At 45.0% G+C, this 17,966-nt stretch overlaps 1 protein-coding gene across 1 annotated transcript in view; it reads left to right on the top strand.

The window, feature by feature from the left end:
• The first annotated feature begins 425 nt into the window (after nucleotides 1-425).
• Nucleotides 426-17,966, top strand: part of KCNIP1 (potassium voltage-gated channel interacting protein 1) — a 32,210-nt gene continuing 14,669 nt past the window's right edge. Inside the window, exons 1-2 of the mRNA XM_085299571.1 lie at nucleotides 426-441; nucleotides 16,544-16,668. Of these exons, the coding sequence (XP_085155697.1) occupies nucleotides 16,567-16,668 (102 nt within the window). The 5' untranslated portion in view covers nucleotides 426-441; nucleotides 16,544-16,566. The remainder of the gene's footprint in view (nucleotides 442-16,543; nucleotides 16,669-17,966) is intronic.

Below are 17,966 nucleotides of genomic sequence, written 5' to 3'. Positions count from 1 at the left end.
TATTCCTTCTGAAAAACATCACAGTTAGATGGCTTGATGTATTCTTGCTATTTTCCTTTTTATCTGCTGCTTTAGAAACCAAATCTTGACTCARCCCCAATTTACCCTATATTTCCTAAGCTGAAGGGCTTCTGCCAGAAGACCCTGATTAGGTTAGTTGCTTACTGCTGGTTTTTGAGGAGGTTGCTTTCTTTATTTCTTTTCACCCACATCTTTCCATCTTACCAAAATACCTGCAAAAGAGTCCTACAACTTTCGTCTGTATCCAGGACCGACTTTGAAAAAAATAAATAAATAAATAAATAAAAAATCACAAATGATGGCTTTTAACAGCTGGCTTTCTTTTTTACCTAGCTGGTTGTGATTGAGGATGTCTGTGTAACCTCAGGTCCAGGCCAGGTCCCTGGTGTAACTATGAGCAAATCTCCTGGATCGTGGAGCGTAAGTAAATCAAGTGCACATGAACTGGGCTTGCCCAGGCAGGTGGCACCCGTGGCATGACAGATGAGCACCGTTTGTCCCTGCTGAGCGCTGCTTGACATGTGAACTGGGGGGAGAGGGGGGAACCTCTTAATGCATTATTTGCTGCGGAGATGACAAGCCGTTAGTGCAGGAACTGGCCTTACTGTGTATTTGTGCAGTGGTAGGGCCCTGATGCCAGCGTCACTGCCGTCGCTGGCGGGAGCAGGATGATTCTAAGCTCAGAAGGGAATTGCCCTCTGAGAGCCGAGCTTGGTGGTGCAGAAGCCTCCACTGTGACCGTTGTTTCCTGTGACTATACCAAGAGCTATCCAGATTTCTTCTGATTAAATGAAGACTAAAATYTGTGGAGAAGAATCTTGCTACAAAATACCTTCTATGAGAATGAGAAGTGCATTATTTTTGCTTTATATAATCTGCTTATTTGACTTGGGCAAGAGGAGCAAATGGAYAGAAGCACTTTGCAGAGCAAATAAGCTTGTGATATTATACTTGTGGAGACTAAGGRAGCGTGTGGCTCAAAAATTCACGGAAGAGCTATCTATGCCTTGACTACAAGGGTATCAGCTGTGGATTGGGAAGTCCCACTGAGATTGCTGGGCACCAGGACAGGGTTCCCAGGAGTATTGTCTGTTCATCTTGTTCTCACTTTCTTCCCCGGGTTCAATGAATCTTTGACATTGACCAAGATAGCTCTTTTTAGGTCTGTCCTCTTTTCAAAGAGGAAAATCCTACAAAGTGTGGTTTGATAGAAAAAAGGAGTACTGATTAGCTGAGAATAATGCTGGAAAGCTGTTCCCGGAGCGCAGTGCGGTGGACTGTGAAGTGCCAAGAATTGCAGCTTTTTGGAATACTGTTCCCCACCACCACCACCACCACCTCCTGTCTGCAGACAGTACTTGGCTTTAGTTTTACTGTGGGGTTTGCATAGCAAAGGATTTTTGCTAGCTGAAGTTAAGCACTTGTAGGATATCTGGAGAAAGCCAGTCTTCTGCAGCATCGGAACAGCTCTGTGATCGGAGCCCTCTTAGAGCTGCCTTTAGAGCCCCTGAAGTAACCTTGTCACAGAACAAGCATGCCACAGTCACGAATATTTGTCTTGCTTTTGGAAATCTCCCTGGGTTACTCAGCTTGCTCTGTGAAGTACTACACACATCTTGGGATGAGGTAGTGGTGTTACGTTTGCATAGAAGATTTGTGACTGCTTCAGGTGTTAGTTTGTAACTGGGTTTTTTTTCCTTTTTTTTTTTTTTTTCTGTAGTAGTGGTAGTAGCAGTAGTAGTGGTAGTAGATGCTGGCAGGGTGGACTGTGAGGGAGTTGCCATCCAGTATGTACTGCAAGTAGCTCTGGGTGTATGACAAAAAAAATTGGTGCAGCTCCTTCATGTAGGTGACTATCTTCTCCTTTATTTTATCAAATTCACACTTGCCTTCAGCTCTTCTGTTAGTCATCTTCTGACCTTATCACTCTGTTAGTCTTGGTTGCATTTCTTAGATTGCTCTTTGTGATGCTTTGAGTCGGTTACAAGTAACTACTGCGTACCTCAAGCACTACCTGGAGTTTGACCTGGAAGAGAAATGAAGTCTTGGTCGAGTCCTTGCCATAACTGGAGTGGAACTTTGTCTCGTGAAACAGTGCGAGACCCGAGTACAGAAGTCAGGCCCGTTTGTAACGGGGAGCTGCGTTAGCTGAGGGCGAATGAAGTTCGGGGGACTTGTGTGGAGCGCTGGCAGTACGTGCCTGGAGGCACAAGCCTCGTTATTCCCATTTTACCGCTTGCGACTTCATGCGTTGCCTCAGCACCGCTTGTTCTTCCAGGGCACTGCTGAGGCGTAACTCGCTTCTCCAGCCGGGTTGGAGATAGGTGCCGAAGTGTTCGAACGCTGTGAAATGGCGCTGCCGGGTTGTAATGTGTTACTGCGAGCGGGAACRCTGCTGACGCTGCTGATAACCGTGACTTCGTAAGCTAAAAGAAGCGATCGGAGCTATCAAGCAAGCTGGCTTTTAGGTTGCATTGCAATTCATGTTAGACGTTTCTCTTTTCAAATGCCTGGGCTCTGCAGTTCAAATCTTGCTAAGGATATGAACTGAAATGATGTTTTCACATAAGAACTGATTTGCATAAACCATTTTGTGTGTCCAGTGAAATACTGCAAGTTCTGCAAAACTCCTTTTTTCAGAAGAGCAGTATATTTTAATGTTGGCTTCTTTGATACCCCTAAAGAGAAATGAGGTTACTGTGAGTTCTGCTGCTAGGCCAATAGTGCACTATGAGGATTTTCTTGCAGGGCTTAAAGTTTCCTGCTGGAGGGTACATGAGAAATAGAGAGCAGAGCAAGATGACTTTTCTTTTTCTTTTTTCTCCCACCCTGGCAGTGGTCTTTATTCTCTCTTCTCTCGCAATTCCTTCAGTTTAATTAGAACCATGATTTATTAAGTGCCACTTACAGGCTTTGAAAGAGATTGATTATGGATGCTTGTCCTTGGAGTAATTCTTCAGACTGAGGTTTTCGCAGGGCCTCTGTGGAAGAGAGAGGATCTTCTCTTCAGTGAAGTTCATCACTGGTGACTGGGAAAAAATTCCATGAATTAAATGCTGGGTAGTTTTGAGGGCATGAAAAGAATTTCTAGAAAGTGGTGGAAAATATTGCAAAATACACAAATAGTGTTAGCAGTGGTTTGGACAGAGCACCTTCTAGAGGCGAGAAGGGGGTAGCCCCATCTCCGCTTTAGGGAGCGGAGCTCAATTAGGGCTCGAGATTGGAGGGTCTCGGAGCTGGGATAGCGCTGAAGCCTCTTCCGGTTAGTGCCATGTTTTTACCTGATCTAGGCTTGTTTTATGGTGCTTGAGCTCCACGRTGTAGTAGGCTGCTGTTTTCCTGAAATGCCGAGCGTGTACATACTGCCTTGCACGTAGCGTACGAGTCCTTTTTCGTGCGCCCGTTTGGCCACCCACAGGAGGAGGGTCTTTAAGAAAAGGCTCCAAGGTTTTTACTGTGGGAACGAGCAGTTCTCTTAACAGCCACCGAAGGCTGGAAACTATACCCCTATATTGAACTGAAATTGTATGTATTTAGGAGAAATGGCCTTCGATACCCCCGACAAAACAGACAATTATTTTCTGAATGGGACYGGATATCAGCCTGAGCCGTCTTTTGTGGAAAGATCCTTTAAGCTGAATTAAAGAAGCGATGTTGAGTGAGTAAAACTGAAATTACTGCCAGGCTCCATGGCCTGTAAAATGTATGCATTGCAGGAAATACATTTGTTTAATAAAGCATACAAAAATTGTTCAACAATATAAAATTTGGTATGTAAATATTTTTCTACCACTTTTCTGCAGGGATTCAGGATGTTGCTAAATGGCGCTTCAACGCGTTGTTTGAATTCAGAGTAACGTGCTATGTTCCACAAGAAGCCGGGAAACGAGAGCGCGCTTCCCGCGTTACGCCGTCAGTAGAGTAAAACGCAGCTCCGTTTGTGCCGTGCCTTGCTGYGTTGCGGCAGCGTGGGGAAATAGGACGTTTAAACAACGCGGAGTAACAAGGAGACGCGGGCCGCACTCACGCTCCGGAGAGCGGGTGCCGAGCGCCCGGGGCTGCGGGCTGCGGTCTGATGCTGCCTGGCTGTTACATCCGAGGTCTTTTTTGCCCTTGGCTACTCAGAGAAGCAGCAAATCTGCTCTGTAATTTGAGGGGGTTTTTCACCTCCTTTTCACCCAACCGGAGCCTGCCGAGGGGAGAGCTCTGGCCGTTGGCCTTTTTGTCCTTCCTTCGTGCTGGACGCGACACAGCCGTGGGGTTTTGAGCTTCCACTGGCCACGTCGTGTTTCTGAAACTTGTATTTCTTGCTGAAGTTAATCCAACCCCTCTGTCTCGCGTCAGAGACCAGCCCTGGGGCTATGAGGTGGACTGTTAAACTAGACCAGGTACCCGCAGAATGCGGGAACTTTCTATCTTCTTGTCACTGAAGTGAGGTTTTTTTAACCTCCTTATTCTTACCCCAGTTTTTTTGATAGGCCAAAAATGATTCATTAGAAGAAAAAAAACTCTCCTTTGCTTGAATTATCAAAGTATTTAGCCTGCTTGGGTCCAAGAGGTCAGGAAACAGATAGAAAGAAGATGGGAGAAAGCCAGCACAGGAGCAGCTTGCTCCTTCAAGAGCAGCCCTTAGCTTGCCCCTGTGAGCAAAGACCCTGCTTCTCCCATGCCAACGAGATTTGGACATCTAAGTATTTTGGATGGTTCAACAGATCCAAACCAGGTCAGGCATGGACTCACACCTTCATAGTGTGAATACCAGTTGATGAGCTCAAACATGAGACACTTGGAGGAGGCACGTCTCTCTGCAAAACCGCTTAGGAGTCCTCCTCCCTCTGGGGCCGCGGCTAGCTCTTCACTAYGGGGTGGTGTTTCCTTGGTGGGGACCTGCTGCCATGCTGGAGAGGAGGGATTTCAGATGCAGAGACTTCAAGGCAGCTTCCAGGGAGCACTGGAATCCAGGAAGCGGGAGAGGGCACATTGGATCAAACTCATGACTTAACCACGCTGAATTTGTGCTGTTCTCTACGATCTCTGAATATGGAAGCACACAACTGGCGCCTGGTTTGGGTGGCAGATGCCTTGCTCCCTGGTGGAAGTCATTGCAGCGGCCTGGTGCTGCGGGTACCAGTAGACATGGATGGTTGCTGCTGCCCGTGAGGTCCGTGTGCCCGAGTCTGGGCAGTCTTCAGGGGAATTTGGCAACCTAAAGCATCAGGCAGGTCTGACAGCCTGCTGAGCCGGGGATATGTCTGGGCGGTGGCATCCAGCGGGTGCATTAACACCAGCTCCTCTTTTGGCAGCAGCACACCAGGGTGTTGGTGGGTGGCACGGCGTCGCCAAGAGTTGGGCTCGTCCTCTGCAGCTTACGTTTGTTTGCGGCTCTTCCCTTGCCTGTGTGGCTGCTCTTTACAAGTACAACCCACGCTGTGAAACGTGTCGCGGCTTTTCTGACAAAAGTGAGTCTGCTGTTGAGATATCGCTGACTTGGGAGAGGCTATTCAGGAGGAAATAAACTTCTTTCAAATTAACAGACCCATCTAGAGTCTAGGGCAGGCCTGGCTGTAGTTTGTCGCACCTGAGGAAACAACCGAGCTGGCCCACAAAAAGGGATGGACCCATCCCACGAGGTATGTTTGGCAGTGGGAAACTTGTTTAGAGACCATTTCATATCTATTCTGTTGAGTTCCTTTGAGTTCTTAAAGTCGGTAATTCTTGTTTACAGTCTAATAAAGAAGTGTCTTCTGAGCTTCGGAGCCCTCTTTGGGGAGCTTGTGATAAAGCGGAGGTCTGGGCAGATCCCCCGCGGGGCCAGCTCGCGCTGTCGTCSCGCGCTATAGCCCTCTAATGCTCTGCTTTCCGAAAAGCCAGACAAAAGAATAAATATCCCATTTTCCCGTGTACCGGAGCTCTRCTGTTCAACAGAACTGATTATCGGAATGAAATAAATTCTATAGGCCATGTTCATTTGCTTAGAGAATAGGGTCATAGCCAAGCATAGGCACCGCCGGCTGTTTGTAAACAGACCACCAGCACGTTAGAAATAGTCTTCAAAWTGATCAGTTGAACTTTTTCAAAATTTTTTTTCCTTTTGATTGATCCGTAGTTGCTCAGAGCTGATGCCATTGCTCTGTTTTCTCTGTCCAGAGAGTAATCCGTATCATGGGTGTCATTTTAGGAGCAAAAAAAAAAAAAAAAAATCAGACTCTTTGGAAGAAGTGAGAAAAATACTCAAGTCCTCAAACTGTTTTTGTCTGCTTTAAGAGCAGCTTTGGAAGTGTTGGTAGCAACATTCTGGTTTCTTTTATTTATCCTATTCAATCTGCTAAGTAGACATAAGCACATGAACTTGGATGATTAAGATGTTTTCTGTTGAGCTCATTGAAAAAGTGCAGGTTTTCAAAAGAAGAGCAAATCAGTGTTGAGCAAAAAATAGATTCTGAACCAAAAACTATTCTAATATTCAGGAAGGGAATTAATTTTCAGTTCAGTCATTGCAAGCTGACTTCTGTGAAGTTTTTCAGCTAATGAAGAAAAATGTATTGTTAAATGAGATTTTTAATCTCTTAAGAGTTTTTTTCCCTATGTCTGTAAAGAAAGAAAATATTTGTTATATTCAGAATGCTATCTTCATTCTAAGCTTCAATAACCCCCAAAGTTTCCCAATACAGAAAAGCAGATTGTCCTTTTTATTTTTTTTTAGCACAGCTGTTGTCTTTCTGCTATCTGTTGATCATCTCCGAGTCTTCATCTTTTAAAACCCAATATTTGCAGAGGGACCCTTCCATAGCACTAGCTCTTCTTTTATTCATAGATTTCACCCTTGCTAAATCGGGACGCTATTATCTTGCTTTCTCTAATGAATGGTTGCATTTACATTTCTTTGTTCTTCATGGATGGAAATTAGTTTACAGCTAGTGTTAGAATGCAAATTTAGAACTGTACTTATTAGACTTTAAATGGGAGATTTTTCTCCCTTTCCTTCCTGTCCTTGGACTGTCCTGTAAAGCAGGTTTTTCCAGACAGCAGGTGATCTGATTGCTAATGTTTAATGTTCCATCCCAAAGATTTTTCATTTAATTCAGCTGTTCCTCCATTAAGAAGAAGCAAATTTTCCAACAATAACACTTGAACTGAGAATAATGAAAGAGGAACGAAGTTTTGCTGCTGCAAGACTTGCCCAGAAGGGTGGGGTCTCGAGGTTCTCCATCCACCTGGAGAAAAGCAGAGACAGGTACGGCGYGTGCGGTGTGAGCCCAAGCTGCCCCCACATACATCTTTTCCTTTAGCCTCCAGCTACAGAGAAAACACACATCTCAATGAGAACTGCACAGTTTGAGGGGCTTTGGAGCCTTTTTAGTGCTCAGGAGGCAATGACACTCCTTGCCCAGTAGGTTAATGCGTCAGTAGGGTGAAGTAGGGTAAGGTCCTGTGCTTTGCCAGYGTTGGCAGGGAGGGCTAAGATACTGAAGAAGAAGCGGTACGGTGAGAAGGAGTTTAGGAAGGCTTAGAGGCGTCTGGTGGCACTGACTGCATGGTAAGTAAGGAAATAGTTGAAGCTGGACTGTTGGAAGGCAGGAGCTGCGTAGAGTGGAGGTTGGGCTAGGAGAGCTGCAGGTAGCGGTGGACCAGCCAGCGCTCTTGCACCTTTTGCAGATGGTTGCACATCAAATTGTGTGCTGAATTCTCCAGTAAGAAGAAATGGATGCCAAGAGAAGCCATGTCCATACCTTGAAAATGCAATTAATTCAGTTATTTTTAATCTAACTTGCTAATGAAATTTTCTCCCAGGGATTATGAGGATAGTGTGAAATCACCATGTTGCAAGTGAAGTGGCTCCAAAGAGCAGAGGTTGCACAGACATGCAGACCACCTGGGACTTCTTTGCCTGTACTAATAGTTTTTTATTTCTCCAGCTGCTGAAGAGCTAAGCTATGGCGAGGAAGCAGAAGGTTGTGGGTGCCTCTTGTTGTCAGAGAAACACCTCTGTCGAGACTTCAAAAATTGCATGCCAAGTGCTCCTTATCAGAGCTTCTGGAGTGACTGCTGCACYGCTGTCTTGCCGTACGCATGGGTGATTGCATGGGTGCATGGCTGTGTGCACGCTGCCCTTCACACGGTACCCCAAGTTTCATGGTCACGCAGGGGAAAGGGACTGCTGGTTTCCTTTCCTGCTATTTGGGGTAAGAGACACAGTTCGGGAAAGAAACGCGGGTAAAATACACGTTGAAGCAATCCTACCATCACTGGGAAAGGGCACCCTATGGCACTTACAGATTCCATCCACTGTCACCGTAAAATTGAAGGAAAAAAAGACAAAGTTGTATGTGGTTGTTGCTTTCTTTTTGTTTAAATTTTTTTCTTACTTTTTCCTAGACCCCACCCGATGGTTTTACGTGTATCAGAGAGGTAAAAYTTAAACCAGTTTGACTACATTGGTGATATGATTTCTGTAGCGAGTTTGTTTATTTTAAGATGGGAATTTTAGTATGGGAAACAGCCCCTGTCTCCCCGCGGCCGAGTTTATTCTCGCTCTCCATGCTGGCAGCAAACAAAATGAAAACCTGCTGAAAACTGCCCGAGTCGCAGGGTAGGTGTCCAGCCCGGGGAAAGGCTGAGCACCTCCGGCTGGGTCAGCAATAACGTGCTGGAGATGAAGGTCGTCCCTGCTCTCGCTCAACGAGCAGGCGCGACACCCTGTTGTGTGACCGTGCTAAGGCAAGCGCTTGGCAGTTCAGGTACTCAGTATTACTGGGAGTTTCTAAAATATCATCAGGGATAAAGCAGTTTTCTAATCCGTTTAGTTAGGCTTATTTGCAASTGAAAGTTTCAGCTCTGAACGGCAGCTTGGAGGGAAGCGCTTGTCCCAGAAGAATGTTTTCTGCAGCCTCCCGATGGAAACGCAGCCGAGCACCCAGCCAGATTTCCAGCCCCTTCGACAGAAAAACAGGGTTCCTGTTGCACCCATTGCTACAGAAAGGAGGGGATGCGCAAGGCAAGCAAGGGAGGAAGTACTGTCCCAAGCGAGTTCCACTAGCGTCTCTTACCTTGGGAATGGCCAAAAGAATGCTATCTCCGGCGATCCTGCGAGTTAATACGGTGTCTGCGAAATCATCTGAAGTCGTATTTCACACCGGAGGAAAAGGGCTATACGGATTATTCAGCTAGTGCTAGACCAGAAAGACGTTTTGGAGGTACCCATGGCCTTGGACTACTCCCGTACTGACAGCTGGTCCCTGTGCTACCTTCCCAGTGCTCAATACAGTGAAATCAATTAAAGGAGTAAAGAGGCAGGAGGAAATACTTATGCRTAACTGTTTTGCGTAGCTGATTGCAAGGATTAGCTGAGAAAATCTTAAAATTCTGCTGCTTTTAATCTCAGAATTGTGTTCAAAATCAGGTTTTAACACAGCTTTTCTCCATGGCTGGTGCTGCTCTGGGTTCAGGCGGGCATATCACCCTTGCTAAGCACGGCTGCTTGTGTAATTAATTTGACGTGGGTGATTTAGTGGGGAAGATGGAGCTGAAAGAGTCAAAGGATAACTTCAAGGAAAGGGAGCGGATGTGCAGAGACATCAATTCCTTTTTGTTTCTTTATCAGCTGGAGAAGTCCCTTTGGTGTGGAAATTGATCTCTCCGGCAGGCAATAATAATAATAATAATTTATTAATAAAGGGCTGTTCAGGTTTAATTAAATGTGTTTAATATTTGATATTTCAGTAGGTATTTCAATGCCCTTTTTTATTAACGTTTGCCATGAGCGGATTTGACTTAACCCTTTGTTAGACTTCATGGAGGTGCAGATATACGTTTCCAAGCTGTTTCTGAGCTGCCATTCTGGGAATATTGGTGGCTCAAGCGCACAGTTTTCTCATTATCTGCCCTGCTAGGCTTGTTGTTTGTAAGCACTTGCAGGAATAGGATGTATAAAGACTAAGGTTTAGCTTCTGTCTTGAGGACAGCACRTTAAAGTGCACAGAGATTTTGTTAATGGGTGGACTCCCTTAATCTAGAAGGACCRTTTGGGTTAGTGGAGTTGTGCTTTCTACCAGCCTTCCCCCCAGGCATCTCCAACCACAGAMCTCAAAGGACTTTACAGAAGTGCACATCCTCTCAGTCCTCAAGGGACTCAGGCCTGTACTTATTTCTCTTTATGAAACTTCCAAAAATTTGCAATTTGCCCTATTTCCTGCAGGATTTGGCCCGGTGAGTATCCTTCTTGGAGATTAATTTTGAGGATGTCGTAGATAAACTAGAGTTAATTTTTTCTTCAGGTCATTACTCCTAAAATATAGCTAATGTTTTTTTAATAACAATAAGATGCAGCCTAATAAGTCTTGMACATAATTTAATCCCCTTCTGCTGTACTTGTAAAATTACCCATTTCATCTAATGGTTGTCAGTTTTACAATTAACATCCRACATTAGCCATATTTTACATCTTGATTTTTTTCTTTAAACGAAAAATGAATTTATTATAAGCAGAATGTTTTCTAAAACCCTCCCCTGTTAACTGTGCAGTGTAGCAGGACAGTGCTTCRTCTCACCGCTTTCAGAAGCAGCAGACGGGGGGATGGTTGTGTTTTTAAGTCATTGCTTACGCCCTCCCGTGTTTGGGACCTGAACTGTCCTTGGCCAGCCCCGATGATACGATGAAGCATCTCCATTGCTAGCTAGTCTATAAGGCACGTGGGTTCAGTGCTGAAAACGCTGGGTGTTTTTGCAGGTGACACCATGGGGAAGGGGTTTGGTGGCTTTTAAGCTTCACAGGAGGTTAATGGGTCTGGCCCACCGAGGAGAACCTGTGCTTTTGGGTAAGATCATCTATTTTATAGTATGGAGATATGATGTCGGTGCCTTCTGCGATTGATTTGATCTACTAGCTTATGAAGGAAGGACTGTTGGATCTGTAGAACATTGATCAGGCGTTTTGATATGGAGCTATGGAGGTGAAGCAGGTAGTAGGAGATCGAGTGAGGACGGGGGATCCGAGAAGCACTTCGCCTGTGTGTTGCCAGCAGCACCTTGTCTGCCCTCGACCGCTAGCGCTGGCCAGCGACTGAATGGGTCCGTGGCAGATGTTGCGTGTCTAGTAACCCGCCCTGAGGCTGGGTGTCCTTTGGGCAGCTGACTCGTGTCTGTGCGTTATGTTACCCCTGTGTTTTTGAGACAAGCTGATAACATCTTTGTGYATAACGAGACCAAAAAAATGTGTCCCCATTGCAATGGAATGGAAAGATTTGGCAGGTGAAATGTTGGAGCAGGTCATCTGTCTTTTTAAAATCAATCAAATTACTGTCTTCAACATGGGAAGGAGAAGGAGCGAGTCCCTCTGCCCAGCTCCGTGGTGGACAGCAGCTTTCAGTGGTGGCTGAAAAGCTGTTTTCCTCCCTGATGAAACAATTTTCTCTGTAGGAATGTAGTTGTACAAGCCAGCTTTTACATGAGTATCTTAAATTACTCTGTTTTATCACTGGGAGGAACGTAAATTTTTTCAAKGTTGTTTACTATGCTGAAGCAGAAGACCATTTGTGAGCAGTCTAAGTATGGAAGTTTTCAAGCTGTAAAGATAACAAGATAAAATTAGAACAAATATGAAAAGATGCATAAATCAAGCCTTGTCAAGTAATTTCCAAAGCGTACGTTCAGTTAAAGTATTGATCTGCTTCAACAAAAATTTATTCTCTGCTCTCAAGCAAGCAGCAAACAAATGAAATACAATATCTTTCATTAGTAGCAATCCATAAAATATGCATGTGCGTACAAGCGTTAGGCATATTTTACTTTGTACAGTGAAGCCACTATTTATTTTGATTGATATACAAWATGCGCATATCCTCTGGGCTAAGCAAATAGAGATGATCTGCACAAAAATGTAAAACRAAATAATTCCTACAACCTGGACAGACTGGGGAATAAGATCATCAGAGCTGCTTCTACCAGCCCCAAGAGTTCGTACCCTGTTGACAAAGCAGCTATAAAAATGTGGCCAGAGGCAAATTCTGAGCTGGGGAGAAGTGTTTGCCGTTCCTCCGTTTTTGAGCAGATGGCAAGAAAAACGGCCGAGCAAGGCACGAGGCTCCTCGGCAGCGCCTGCCGAAAGGCCCGGGGGGTCGGCAGAGCTGCCACCGTCCGATATGGAAGTGAGCAAGCCATGGCYGATTTCAGCAAGTGTTGAGCCAAAAAAAAGTCAAGCATCACTTGTGCATGCAAGCAGGAGAAGCCTCTCACTTTAGTTACTGAGCGTATCTGATCAGGAAGCACGGACGGTCCAACAGAATCCTGTTTAGAGATGGGTAACGATCAGTCTGGGCGTATTTGGGAAGGTTCAGGGCTCGCTAAGGCAACGGTGCAGCGCCCAGGCCCTGAGCTTGGCATCTCCGCGTGCCAGCACGTACCTTATCCCAGCACGAAGCGGCTGCTGAAAGCACAGGCTCTGTTTGGTTGCGTCTGTCYGCCCGCATCCCTTGGGTCGTCTCCCAGCAAACCTTAGCTCTGCTCATGCAGTTGCAAACTGGAGGAGGAGGAGGTGACTACTTTAAACTGGTAGTGTGCCTGTTTCCCAGATCCAGATTGCTTAGGGACAGGCAGGCTGTAAACTAGGAAAAAACTGAAGAGAGCATGACATTTGATAAGATATTTTAAGGCCGTGCTTTCCTAGTGAAAACATGTGCTTGTGTGTATATATGTATATGTACTTTTATTTTCACTCATGCACTTCATTCACTTAAATGAGCTTCCGTTTAAGAAAAAWAATGCAGTGTCGGAGGGACTGAGCCAGAGTGTGATGATGCAAATGTATACAAGAAGGAATACGATATGCATGAGAAAAGTTAATGTTAGACAAGGAAGCAACCGTCTCTTTTTGTGGTGTTGGGGCCACTGTGGTTAATTCAGAGTGTGTCAGAGAATGGAGGAAAAGTTTAAAAGAGCTGATGCAAGAGAAAACGGTGAAAGGCAAATAACAGCCAAGAATCTATAGGGGGAAAAGAGACTGGAGACATTGTGCGTGAGAGTTGTGCGTCGAAGACCTTGTCCTTCGGTACCCACTTACAGGTCTTGCCCTTGTGCTACGCCTGCYGCAGGCTTTTACTGGAAAGGGAGAAGGGATGAAAAGAGATGTTGTTGGAGGAAAGTCTTTGAATGTTAGATATCTAAAGTTTTTTCAGTACCTATGTGATGGACATTAGGGAGGGAACATTTGAATGGCGAGGCCTGTTACTTTGGAATRGTCCTAAAAAAACCCAAAGTGATCGTGAGACGCCGCACAAAATAGCTCTTTGTTGGGAAGCGATAGGCAGAACGAGCTCGTAAGGCTTCCGCGCGCTTGTTTACTCAAGTGGAAGCGGGACGAAGGGGTTAACTCACCGGGAAGCGTCAGGTTGGCGGCAGAGGGGTTCTGGGACAGAGGAGGGAAGAACAGAGCGTCCTTTTGGAAGGGCTGAATTTTCCCTAATTTCCGTTCCGCAGTCTGCTCTAAAGGGAAGAGCAGCAGTTTCTCAGCGTGGGGAGCAGAAGGGAATCCACAACAGTCATCTGGCTTATTTTTAACATGAAAAAATGTTCAATCTGCCCTGCGGGACCAAAGCTCGTGACCCGTCTGTTGGAAAAACCACTGCTTGCAGGACCAACTGCAGAAGATGAATGGCACCCTTTTGAAATAGTGATTCACTGGATGAGGCAGCATTATTAAAAGGCAATATATCATTATTAAATTACAGTGTTTCCCCAAGTAATGATTTATGCAAGTATATTGAAGGGGAAAAAAATAATTCCAGGACCCTGTTCGTCTGGATAAGCAAAAGATATAYGAGCTACAGTTCTGTAGCTATTTAAAAGTACCAGGGAGTTAAAGCAATTTTTCCATGAGCAAGAGCTTTGCTTTACTTGTTTTTACACTAGGAACGCTAAATTCCACTGAGTGTTACAGAAAACTRGTTGCTTAAGAAGCACGTTTGTGGGGATTTATGTGCCAAATAATTTCTTTTTTGATGGTTTATCTCAGCTCATCTTTTCCTGCCTCTGCAGGAACCACGCGAACAGGCGCTTTGCGAACACCAGCTCTAAGTGTGACCCAGCAGGCTTTGCTCCGCTGAACATGAGGTTGCATAGGTTGCTCGCTCGCTCTCCTTGTTCAGTTACTTTATATGATATCAAAACTAGGTAGCCAATATTTTGCGCTTACATGTTGTGTTGCCTGAATCTGTAAATGCTTTTGGAGTAGCTCAGTCAACAGGAAGGATCAGACAAAAGCCGGGGATGTTGGCTGGCCGCAAACCAGCRGAAGACTCGGAGCTTGACTTGTGTGTGTACTGCAGAGCCCAAAAGGCATGGCCGTCTGCGAGGTGGGGGAGAAAGAAACACRTGGCAAGAACCACGCRTAAACTGTTCGCTGTTTTGTGGGATGGCAGGGAAACGTAGGGAAAGGAGTTTGGATTTGCATGCTTTTCTTGGAGTTTCAGRTAACTTGTGGTTAACTGAAGGTAAACAAAAAGGTGCTGCTTATACAATGCATGGATTAGCGATGGGTCTCCCTAACCTGGCTGCCTTATAAATTGATTTCCTCTCTCCTTGTTTCCACCACTCATTCTCCTCTCCTCTTTTTAAGGAGTTTCTTCCCCAGTTGTTTCTCTCTCTACAGCTTCTTCTCCTTCCTTTCTTTTGTGACATTTGTACTCTTTCAAAGAAAGCACCTTTTCCCCATTACTTACCCGTTCTTTTTCCTCTAAGAGATATCCTTTTCCATCCGCTTCCTTCTAACAGGATCTGTAATTTYTAGCTTCTCCATGTTCCCTTCAGGTGGTGAAGAAGGTGCCTCCTTCAGATCTCTTCCTGCCATTTGCCAACTTTCAGCTGTTTTTCTACATCATAAATGARTTTTGATACTCTCATTCTGTCCAACGCTGTTACAGAGTCCCTCACCTTTATTCCCTTACACTTTTCATAACCCCCCTCACCCCCAAAAAAGGCATTTCTCCTGGCAGATATCTCAAAAACTGATCCCCATAAATCTCCATGAAGTACTATCTGAGCCGTAGGTAGTTTCCCTAACTTTAGTCTTTCCATTGCCATGAGAAAGTGTTTGAAACCACAGTGGTGAACAGCTTGAAAAGGTTTGTGCTGATCATGCCAGTATGACTGTGGGAACCAGGCTGTGGTGTGACTGAGATGCCTCAAGTCACCACACTAGTGTTTCCTGATAGAAGCATGCAAAGGTGGTTCTTGTGAATTGGACAAGCATGAAGAGGAGGGTTTCTTTTTGTTTTGTTTTCTTTTTCCCTCCATCTCCCCTTTCTGATTAATAAGAAGGAAGTAATTTCTGTCTCACTGGATATCTTTAGAAAAAATTCCTGGGAGGAGAGCCTTTGGTTTTGCCTTTACTCAGCCGTGCAGTTTCTGCTCCGGTTTTTCAGAACTGTGCGGAATCACTGATTGCCACTTCTCCRCTTTGGTGTTGACTCCATAATTGTTGGCTGATGGCAGAGTCTTAAATTTTGCTACTGAAAGTACTGAAATATAGTATTGCTGCAAACCCAGGATCTATTGCTGGCCTATTTGAATCCTATGTATTTCATTCGTATTTAGGCTATGGTCTGTCTCTATGCTCTGAGCTCTTTGACTAGGCTTAAGTTGTTGTTCCAAGAGTGAGTGCCAGCTAAAAGAGTAAGCTGAAGTGAACTTACCGTTTTGCCCAGCCTCCCAAAGCTTTTAATGAGAAGAGCCCTGGAAGGGCATAGTTAAATGCATTGAGCTGCCCAATGCCTTGCGAGGGACCTTGAGCACAATGTTTAGGCCTGGACATTCAGTGCTCAAGGCCACCGCAGATGCTGCCCTGTGAGACTCTCAAACACAGAGGATGGGAGGGTAGACCATGGTGTCTTGAGTATTTTTCTCCCTTGTRGGAGATCTCTCTCTTGAATAAAATACACATTTCACTGCTTATCTTTTTTCCCTAAAGCCTGTACAAACGTAGGTTGGATTCGTTCCAGCTTCAGCAACTTTGGACATCGTTTGAATTTCTCCTAGGATGAAGGTGACCTTTAGGGTCTCCAGAGTGAGCTCTTCGGTTGGCGTACAGAAGAGTTTCTGACACTGTCTGCCCTCGGTGTAATGTCGTTGTCTAATATGCTCAGGCATGGTCTGCGCTCTCACTTACGTTTGCACACCCGCCTTTAAAGCTAGTACTTTGAGATGCCTGTTCCTCCGCGCTGGTTCAGTGTTAGATGAGAGATGCCCGCTGCTGGCTTCTGGAGCACCGTACCTGCTGCCTGCCCGTCTGTTCGTACCAGCAGCTTCTGCTCCGGGGATAGAGGGGTAATGGGGCAGCCCTGCTGCCAAGTGCGAGACACTGCTCTACTCATCTGGCTTTTACTTTACCTTCAAGGGGTTAAAACTATAATGTTGATCAGTTCATCACAGTTTTTTTTTCTCTATTGCTCTTGAAATCCGATTTGTACTATCTATCATATTAACAGAGCAAAAGTAACAAGCTACATAAATATTTTCCTATTTTTTCTTTCAGATAAAATTGAAGATGAATTAGAAATGACTACAGTGTGCCATAGACCCGAAGGACTGGAACAGCTTGAAGCACAGACAAATTTTACTAAAAGAGAACTCCAGGTGCTTTACAGAGGATTCAAAAATGTAAGGGCCCTACTGCAGTGAAGCAACTCGTGCGGACACCCCCACTAGCCTCTCCTGCCTAGATGAGAGCTGCTCAGCTGCATTTCATATCGTTCCCCTGCTAAACATCATGGGCAAGGGGAGCTTGTGCTAGATCTCCTCCTTTCACAACAAAATGAGCTTCAGCCTCCCTCTCCATCCAATATTTGTAACACCATAATGTGCCTAAAACTGAGTTTGGATGGATATTCAGCACATAATATGCCTATCAAATTGCTCCCCAAATGTCAGTAAATACATTGCAATCTCCTCAGCTGTACCTGTAGTTCAAGATAACTTGATTTGTGGTTTTGTGGGGAGTTAGGGTGTGGGTTTTCTGTGGTTTTTGTTGTTTTAACTCTTGTTCTTAACTTGTTGTATTCAAATATAAACTGTGCTATTTGCCTGTGATTAGCTGCCCAGGATGTTTGGTTTTTTCTTTTCTCTCTCTCTCTCTTTTTTCTTTTTCTTTTTTTTCTTTTCTTTTCTTTTTGTAGCTAGAGAAGTCTTGTCCTCATAGGAGATTGCTAGAGCACATTGGGAACATGAAACCCGATGTAAGTAGGGAGCAAGACTGGAATGGCAGAAGCCGCAAAGAAATCAGAAATAAATGGGTATCAAGACTGAGGAGGCAGGAGAGAGACTCTAGCCRTAGGTGAGAGCAGGGAACAGCCAGTTGGTGTGACTGCAGGCTGAGAACCACACCAGACTGGTCTTCGCGAGCATCTCTGCAGCTCCCTGAACCTCTGCTTGTAGACCACCTGTTGCTGCCTTTTGGGGAGTCATCAGAAATAAATAGAAACAGATAGGAGATGTTAAGGCTACAGGGAGCAGATGTTTTATGGACACAGAAGAATGATTACTCATTATGTGGTTGCCTGAGGGTTGGGATTTAGTGACCCAGGTGGTTTGTGCTAGCTGATGCTTTTATGATGATTAATAGATCAGTACTGGGCTAGCCCAATAAACACAGTGAGTTTTTTTTTTAAAAAAAAAAAAAAAGAAAGAAAAGAAAAAAGCTGTCTCACAGGACAGCCCCAACATTTCAGCGCTTTCAGATACCATCACAGTGAAATACTGAGATTTCTTTGAAAGAGCAAATCAAGTGAGCACATAGTGAGCACATTGTCAAAAAAAGCTGAGCTTTGTTTTGTGAGCATCGGATATAGTCGGTGTGGAGGGAAGCCTGTTGGACATTGAGGAGGGCCTCTCTCTTCGACAAGTTCTTGCATTGGTTGAATCGTGGCTCCAGTATATGCTTTGCATCCCTGARGAGTCCA

The sequence above is a fragment of the Rhea americana genome, unplaced genomic scaffold (genome assembly GCF_003343005.1).
Source record: "Rhea americana isolate MKP2758 unplaced genomic scaffold, rheAme1 scaffold_150, whole genome shotgun sequence".
Lineage (NCBI taxonomy): Eukaryota > Metazoa > Chordata > Aves > Rheiformes > Rheidae > Rhea > Rhea americana.
The sequence above is the reverse complement of the archived record's forward strand: the minus strand, read 5'-3'. Positions and strand labels throughout refer to the sequence as shown.